This window comes from Antechinus flavipes, chromosome 1, assembly GCF_016432865.1.
Source record: "Antechinus flavipes isolate AdamAnt ecotype Samford, QLD, Australia chromosome 1, AdamAnt_v2, whole genome shotgun sequence".
In the NCBI taxonomy this organism is placed as follows: Eukaryota; Metazoa; Chordata; class Mammalia; order Dasyuromorphia; family Dasyuridae; genus Antechinus; species Antechinus flavipes.
This window is the reverse complement of record NC_067398.1, coordinates 91,710,972-91,720,134: the sequence shown is the minus strand read 5'-3', so window position 1 is coordinate 91,720,134 and position 9,163 is coordinate 91,710,972. Positions and strand designations below refer to the sequence as shown.

At 42.0% G+C, this 9,163-nt stretch overlaps 1 protein-coding gene across 4 annotated transcripts; it reads right to left on the bottom strand.

Annotated features, from left to right (window-relative positions):
- Nucleotides 1-3,354: 3,354 nt before the first annotated feature.
- Nucleotides 3,355-8,958, bottom strand: KLF4 (KLF transcription factor 4). Of its 4 annotated transcripts, XM_051986860.1 has the most exons (5): nucleotides 8,860-8,958; nucleotides 8,489-8,609; nucleotides 6,036-7,092; nucleotides 5,772-5,936; nucleotides 3,355-4,406 (listed from the first exon to the last, which is right to left on the bottom strand). In XM_051986860.1, exons 1-5 carry the CDS (start codon nucleotides 8,862-8,864, stop codon nucleotides 4,231-4,233), a joined length of 1,524 nt encoding a protein of 507 aa, XP_051842820.1. In that variant the 5' UTR covers nucleotides 8,865-8,958; the 3' UTR covers nucleotides 3,355-4,230. The 4 variants fall into 4 exon arrangements, with proteins under 4 accessions (XP_051842820.1, XP_051842812.1, XP_051842839.1 ...); XM_051986852.1 differs by having other exon boundaries at nucleotides 5,772-7,092; XM_051986879.1 differs by lacking the exon at nucleotides 5,772-5,936.
- Nucleotides 8,959-9,163: the final 205 nt, after the last annotated feature.

Genomic DNA, 9,163 nt, shown 5'->3' with positions numbered 1-9,163 from the left:
TAGGAATCTTGTATAATACAACAGGTGGCTAACATAGAGCAGGTTATTTTTAGCTAGATCTGTATATCAAAACATGATTCCTTGCCTGGGTGTTTTCTCTGGAGACGGCCAAAAGAACAAGGAATAGTCTCACCTGGGCTTTTCTGCACATGGCAAAACTTGTTAGCCTGCACCTATCCCCAAATATGACATAGCATTTTGTGCCTTTGAAAAAGGAAAAGAATCATCCAAACTACCGCCCCATTTGAGAGAGTTAAAGAACCGGTTTTGTTTTTGCATAGGACTGCAAGAGTCAGATGTATCTTTGTGAAGGACTATACTAGGCCTAAGGAAGACAAGAAGGAATGAAATATTATTTATATGGGAGAAACGCTGTTACTCTTTTTTTTTTTTGACAAGTTAAAATCTAAGACATATAAAATTAAACATCATAAAGAAAATAAAAGGCACATTAATAAGTAGGCATCTTTCCATTAGGTTGTTATTATACAGTGTAAAATGCTTTGTTTCTGAAATGATAGTAAGTAGCTCCCAGAATTCAAAACAGATATGAAACACCATCAATGAATAATCTATTTCTGCATACTTAGTGGCATTTGTTCTACAGCACTTTTTTTAATGGAGTAAGGATATTAATTATAAATACAGTTATATCACTTTTCAGCTTTGAGGCAACCTATAGACTGTTTCCAATGAGTATCAGAAAAAATTCTGGATGGAAATTTTCATAAATATGAAATGAACTCTTTTCTAATTGTTGAAATTATATGTGCTCAATACATGTATAAATGATGATAATTGAGACTAGCCATGTTTTATATATCCACAAATGATTACAGGATCATAGATTTAGAGTTAGAAAGAGCCTCAGAAGTAATATACTCTAATTTCCTCATTCTATAAATGGCAGAACTTGGGTTCCTAGCTCCTTCACATAGATCTCCCCCCCATACACCAACATAAATATATAATCAAAAGCAAAAATAAAATACTTGTGACATCATCAGTGTCTAAAATTCTGTATTTGGAAAGTCTCTTCATTAATACAAATGGATAACTCCTAAGAAACTTAAGAAAATCACTGAGAAATATAGGCTCTGTCACTAGTTAGCTATATGATTTAGGAAAAAATATTTGCTTGTTCTGGGTTTTTGATCTCCTCAGCAAAATGTAGGGCATTCAACTAAGTGGTCTTTTAGGTTCTTTCTAGTTCTCAAAATTTTATTTTAATCGTTCTACACTTCATTTATATAAACATATCTCTGGATCTTGGGGATTAAATAAAATTATATAATTCTTTTTGAAGGTCCATCTCCATGTGTCCTGATCTATACCTTGCTGCTGGACACAGATGACTCTAGAGGAGAAAGTGAGACTGGTGATCTTGTATAGCCCTCCCTCACTTAAATCCAAGTCACTTGCATGTCATGGTATCAGTTCTTTGAGAACTAAGGACAAACAGCACGAGTAATTCTTATTAAAGCATCTAGAGTAGGGTGCTGAGAAGTGAAGTTGTGGAACTTGCCTATGATCACATAGTTGACATATGTCAAAAGACAAAACATAGACCCAAATTTTCCTGACTTCAAGGATGGCCCTCTATTTTCAGTATGTCTTTAATAAAACAATACATATTTCTCTACTCCCCACCCCCACCTTCAATGGTCAGAGCTTTATGTCATCCCTTTAAAACAACTATTTTTAAGCAAAGGGCAGTCTGTGCTTTATTCAAACTACATATACAGGGCTCATTGAAATGGAAGAATATATTTCTTGTTGATTTAAGACCTAGAACTAAGACCTATCTGAATTATTAATTGCCAGGGAATGACCATGATCAGGAAAAATGGACTTACTAAACTAAAGCTCATTCCTTGCACTCTAGATGTTCTAATCCCACTGTAGAACTTTCAGCTGGTTGTTTTGAATTGTTTTGCTTTTAAAGGGGAAGGCTTGTGGCAGAGTAGAATACTAACTTGAGCACAAGGAAACATCGATCCTGAACCTGGTAGTCATTAGCCAACTTGGGACAAACTGTTTCCTCTCCTTGGACTTTTGTTTCCTCTTCAGCAAAGGGTATAGATTTTGGGTAATTTATAAAGTTTAAGAATTCTATTATTCCATAATTTCTACAATTTAATAAACACTCTCCTGGCTCCTGGGATTATATATAGTTATTAGCACTTTGAAAACTCCTGTCCTATTTACAAAGGTATCTTAGTAATATTGGTTATTCATATCACCACCAATCTCATCAGAAAGGATATTAGGACATTAATAAAGTGATTGCACTTTCTAATTTCTCCATTTGGTGACAGTAAATTTAAACTCTAACACATCTGCCTAGCAGCACACAGTTTTCCACATTTAGTTTTATATTCCTCTCGGTAATAAATTTCCGTTTTTATGGTACCATAAAGAGTTACAAAGTGATTTACTCCTAATAGTCCTGGAAGAACAGGTAGATCTTATTATCATTCCGACTAGAATAAAAAAATGAAATTTCAATTGCGATTCATTAAAAAAAAAACAACCCAAACTTTAAATTCATTACCTGATCAATATCATAGGTGCCAATTGTGGTTTAAAGGGATACCAAATATAGTTTAAAAATCCTGGAGGGATTGACTTCTAAATCTGAAGTACCAAAATGTGGAAATTAAGCAATGTCATTGCTGAATGTGTACATTGAAGCAAGAATACTGTAGCTATTAATCCTCAGGAGGGCACTATTGAACTAAAGTCTCATTACCATCCTAAATGGGACGGGTTATGTTGTTATTGTTAGCTGATGTGTTTACTTGTTTTATGAAGACTGTAGGTAGGCCTGAGCAGCAATCTGCCTATTTTTATTGCATTATAAGAAAAACACCAGATTTCATCACACTGCCTGAAAATAATGAAAACTGAACTGAAAATTGAAAAATGAACATCCAGCGTTGAGCAAATAAATGTGCTCAGTTCACTATCAAAGGATCAAAAGTTTGTGCTCTGAATCAAACCGAAAAGCTGGATTCCTGTAAGGCAACCTATTTGACTTAAGTGTCACTTATTATTGTAATCCAGTTGAAATTCAAGTAATTATTTTGCCAATTAACCCAGATGGCATGGAAGGATTAAATAAGCTTTTAAAGTTTTAAAATATATTTGGAAAGAAAGAGCCCAAGTATACTGGACTAGGTGAAGACCAGTCAAATTTGCAGATTGAAGTGGAGGGGGCCTTATAGATTTAGACTTTATTTTACAAAATGATGTTATGTCCCAAAGAAAGAAAAGATACACCGTACATTTAACACAGAATTTTCAGTCTCTGTCATATAATTGTAGGCCCAGAAGAAGACAATGGAACATTCATTCATTTAAAATATTATGTTTATTTAAAACTTAATTCTCAGCTTGAGTATGCAAAATACAAACTCCAACAAAATGTTCATTTTACTTTGTAGTTTACAAATATACAAAATAGAAGTTTGCTTAAATTTATATTACATATTTATTAAGTAAAGAACTATAGAAAAAACATTTGTTCTACTTAAGGCATAATTGGGAATAAAACATTACAAATTATTGCACATTGAAACCACAGTGCATTATAGACTGTCTGCATAAATTTTTAAAGAAATAAACCAGGCTTATTTACCTGACTTAGGTCATAAATGTAGATCGGAAGACAAAAATATATTTCCTTGTCAAATATGCAGCAGTTTGAGAACTTTGGCTTCCTTTTTTTGGTACCTTTAGAACCAACAGTCACTAAGCACCATCAATTAGGCTTTCAAAACATTTTCTGTACCTGAATTTCTTCCTCTTCTAATGTAATAATGGCTTTTAGAAGGCAAAAAATACAAGATGATCATTATACTTATATTGCATTGGAACACAATTCAAGGGAATGTAGTCTTCCCTCCCCCATACACAATCTATTAAACCCTGATATCCGTGACTTCCAGTCACTCCTTGGCATCTTGTAATCCAGGCATATTCAAGTTGGATTCAGAAATGGAATGATAAGATCCAGTCACAGACCACAAATCTGTCCTTTGATTTAAAGTTTCTCATTTCTCTTGATTATCCATTTTCTTTTGACTCTTTGGAAGACTTTTTTGTTTTGTTTTGTTTACCATGATTTCTTGTATATAGTGCTTTAGCTGGGTTCCTCCCTCATCAGGAAGACAGTCATGTGAATACTGAATCTCCTATGGCAGTATGGGTAAAATCCTCTGCTTTGGATTAAAAATGCCTTTTCATGTGTAAGGCAAGGTGGTCAGACCTGGAAAATGCTCGGTCACATTTCTGGCACTGGAATGGGCGTTGACCAGTGTGCTTCCTGTAGTGGCGGGTAAGTTCATCAGAGCGGGCAAATTTCCATCCACAGCCCTCCCAGTCACAGTGATAAGGCTTCTCACCTATAAAAAGAACAGATTTTAAATCAATGTGAATTCAATGATTGAAGGATAGACTTTCAGTCTATCTTAAAGATAGGAAATTAATGAACTAGTTTGGAACAAGGCATGAAGAAATCATCTGCTCAATATTAAAGACTTTTTTTTTTTCTAAATGTAGATAATAAAGACCTGTTCCTAAGCAAGTGAATTATAAGCAAAATTTGTCTTAAAAAAAAAAATCCCTCTCCTATGCCTGCCATGATATGACAATCTTATTTATATATCCAATTTCACCTTTTCAAAACTTAAGACATAACATCAAAAACTCATTTTTAGAAAAAAGGCACCACTAGAGTCCTGGTTTTATCAAATTGAAAACAAAGAGATTATTTTTATAATTATTCCTTTAGATTAAAAGTAAGGACAATTCACAAAATTTCCAAGTTGTTTATTAACACTCCCCCTCCTCATGAGTACAGAATATCGGCTAGCCAAGTACTACTATACACCAGGTACGTGATAGAAATTACATTCTGTTTTGCAGTTGAATTTAGTTGGCATGGGATAATATATTGATTTTGTAAAAATAAAGCCCTTAGAAATTTGAAAAAGAGCAATTTAATTTCCTATAATTTGAGGTCCTCTTTATTATAAAGCCAAAATTCTATTCTGTAGGAATTAGGCCTAGCGTATAAAGTCTTGAGGAGGAACATTTTCTTCCATGCCTGTTTTCAAATTCTTCAAATTTAAACTCTTTTGAGTTACACTACCCTATATTCTGGGAATGTCCCTTATAAATGATTTTTAACATAACTACTTTCATCAATTCACAATGACTAAGAAAGTATATTCCAATAAGCCACAATTTTCTCAGCAAGATTAAACATTAATATTCATGTCTTTCACTATCCTTTATATAATGTTGAATCCTGTTCAAGCTTAAATGTAACCTGATAAACAAACACAAGCTGAAATATAGTCTTATAAACAAAGGAAAACTGAAAAATGAGTAATTTAGAAAGTCTGAGGCAACTAGAGTTGCCTCAGTTAGAAATTAATAAAGAAAAAAAGGCTTGAATCATCTTTAAAAGAATTCAACATAATTATGTATTAAAGGGATACAATTTCTTGATTACAAGGATCAAGTCAAGATTTAGAAAAGGGAATCAAGACTAACTACTTATTTTAAGATATAAGTAGGAAAGATTAAAGAGTTACATTTGAATTTTTACAATGCCAACAAACCCCAAGAAGTTCAGGAGTGTGTGACTGTCACAACCATCAGGATGGGACAAAAACTGAGTGAGCCTACGTTTATCAGATTGTCACTCATACCTGGATTAGCCAGGTCAGAGATTTTTCCCTTTCCTTCCTTCAATGTCCTACCTGTGTGGGTTCGAAGATGTGCCTTGAGATGAGAACTCTTGGTATATGTTTTCCCGCAGCCTGCATAATCACACGTGTGGGTGGCTGTCCTTTTCCTGGGCCATGACCTTCGCCCTCTCTTGGGTTTGGGTTCTTCTGGCATGCAACTCCCGGATGGTATAAGCTCTAAAGGTGAAGAGGGTGGAGTCAGCATCACTCCTTGTATCAAAGGACGACCTGTTAAAGAAAGCTCTTCGATGAGAGCCATATAACCCTTAGACTGACCTTGATATTGGAGTGGAGGAACCTGGGGCTGCAGCTGGTCCGGCAGGAAAGGAGGATAGTTGGGTCCATGGTGGTACCCAGGGGGTATTGGCAATGGATGGCTTATCCCCTGAGGTGAAGGGTGGCAGTCCCTGCTGTTCATCAATTCCTCAGCAGTCAAGGAGGGAGTAGTCCTGCTGGGAAGAGGCCGCCCCAAGGAGAAATCGTGGGGCTGCGCTCTTTGGCCATTGCTGAGAGGTGGGCCACTGCCCAGGTGGGCCTCCAGAGGCCTGCCGATAGTGCAAGAGGAGACAGCTTCTTGCTTGATCTTGGGGCACATCCGAGGCCCTGTGCTATAGGGGGCCACTACCACAGGATGGCTACCATCTGGGCTGCAAGAGGAGGGGTTGCCTTTGTTAACACTGATGATAGACTGACCATTGTACTCCCCCATGTTCAAGGTGGCTTTTACAACAAATTTCCCGTGCAGGCTGCCACCCGAAAGCTGCTGTTGTTGAATATACACAGGGTCCAAGTCAGGTCTCATGAGCTCGGCTACAAATCCACCTGAAGGGGACACGTCATTGATGTCGGCCAGGTTAAAAGGGGCGGCGGGAGGGGGTGCAGGCTCCCGGATGTAAAGAAGGCCGCCGCCCCCACCGTTACTGGTGCTATTGCTGCTTCCGCCCGAGGTGGTTGGACCGCCAGACGCCCCTCCCGGGTCCCCAGGACCCCGCAGCGGGTAAGTGAAGTTGCAGTTGGCCGGAGGAGCGCTCGCAGGACCGCTGCTCGAAGGGGAGGACGAGGCGGAGGCTGACGCTGAGGCTGAGGAGACCACGGCGGCCGTGGCTGGTTCCTGATGGATGAGGGAGTTGGAAAGAATAAAATCAAAGTCCAGCAAATCGTTGAACTCCTCGGCCTCTCGTCTGGCCAGGAGTGCGGGATTGTTGTTGCCGCCGCCGCCTCCGTTGCTCTCCAGGTCGGCCGCCGCCACCGCCGCCGCCGCCGCCAAGTCGTAGGGGCGGCCGCTGAGCACTGAAGGAAGGCGTTTCATGTGGGACAGCTCCTCCCGCCACCGCTGTGGGAACAGAGGCAGGAAGAAGCGCGCGTTACTGACCACCCCTGGCCCCGCAGGTCCCAAGACCCACCACCCACAAACGCGCACTTAACTCCAAAACCCTACATTTCCCTGCGGTCCCGAGGAGGCGCGTCCCCGCCCTCGAACTCTGGCCCGGGAGGGGACAGAATTCCCTTCAATCAATTTTGCGCCCCTAGCCCTAGAAGCAAGACAATCCTTTCTGCCTAGTCTCTCGCTCTTTTTCTTTCCCACCTCCGCGAAGAAATGAGGTTACATAAAATTATTCTTGTTTCTAGCAGTTAGTGGGAATTCCCTGGCACTTCGAAAAACCAGGGCACCCACAGAGGCCGCGGAACGAGTCAACATCCGGGCCGAGGGCCGCAGCGTGCAAAGATCCTCTCCAGCCTCTGCTCTCCCTTGCTCTTAACTTTTTACCACATGGATAGCGTTTTCTTGCCCACCCGAGGGCCACCCACATCCCGTAGCCTTTCGGGTCCTGATTTGTAGACCCGGACCCGTTTTCGCCCAGTTCCGTGCTTCCTGGGTTCGGGCAAGGCTCGGCTCCCCGCTGTGCTCTGGAAGTTAGGAAGCTGACCTAACTACCTTTCGCCTTAACGCCCACATAGTAGTGCACCGATGACTGTGTGCAGGGCACTGGGAAAGTCTCAATATGCTCGTCTTATATGGATACCCAGGGCATACGTTCAACTGAGACGTGTATAAGCATTAACAAAGCGCAAAGAAATCAGTGTCACTTATTCGTAGGGGGCCGGCGGGCTCAGACCACACACACACACACACACACACACACACACACACACACACACACACACACACACATTCGCACTCGCACTCGCACTCGCACACCCACACATCTCAGCCCCACAGCTGAGGGTCTTCCCCCGGCCTAGACAGCGGACCGAGTAGTAACTCTCTACTCCTCCCCCCTAATCCCTCTCTCCACCCCTTAGCTAGAGACCCTCGGAGGCGGGACTGGCTAAGACTAAGGGAAGCCCCACAGGCCTCACGTATCCCCCGCCCTGGAGTCTCACAAGCCCGGTACTATTCCTCCCAATCGCGGGAAGAGCCGGACCTCCAGGGCGCTAGGCGGGCAACCCCTGCCAAACTTAGCCCGCTTCCTCTCTATGTTCTTCAAAGCCCGGCCCAATCTCGCCGCGCCGTGGCAGGCCAAGTCCCGTTCCCATTGGCGCTCTGTTGAGCGATCAGGTAGCCTTGGGACTCGAGCCCCGAATCCTCTCCACCAACCAGACCCACTTGCTCGGAAGCGCCTGTAGTAGTGGCGGCGGTGGCGGCAGAAACAAGCTTGCAAAGCGCACCTGGCACCTTCCCTGGCCCATAGCATTAGGGAAGAGGGCAAGGGGGTCGGGATACTCACATTGTTAGGGGCACCTGCTTGTCTCAGGACTTTCTCCTTGCCTGGCGTACCCGCTGCGAAGGTGGAGATGGAGGGTAGCAGAGTGCCGCTGAGAGCCATGTCAAACTCACCAGGTGGCTGCCTACGATCGAGACAAGGGAAAGGGAGCGGGGTGGGGATGGGATAAAGGGGGGAGAACAGCGACAGAGGGATCAGCATCAGCCCCGGCCCTGAGGCTCACGCGCGCGCGCCTCTCCCAACCTCGGCCACTCTTGTCAAGCTCCGCTCCGCCCCGCCAGAAGTAGCAACGCCAAAGTGCAACCGATCCCATTTCCTCTTCTCTTCACATCCACCTTCCCCTTCCCCAGGGCCCGGCAACCCGGCATACATACCTCATTAATCTAAGAGGGGAGGGAAGATCTCCCGGAGTCCGAAGCAGTTGGGGCAGTCAAGTTACCCAGTACAAGCAACAAAAAAAATCTCCCGGAATTCAAAAGTGTAAAAATTAAAAACCAAGGAAAAAACAACAACAACAAATAAACAAAGACCAACAGCTTTCCCAAGAACTTGAAAAATTTTGTGAGATGAGATAATTCTTTAAAATTCTTTTAAAAACAGATTAAAAAGTTGTAAACTTTAAAAAAAATCCTTAATAAACAGACTCTCGGCTTCTCCTCTGTTCCTTGGCCGGTAGCC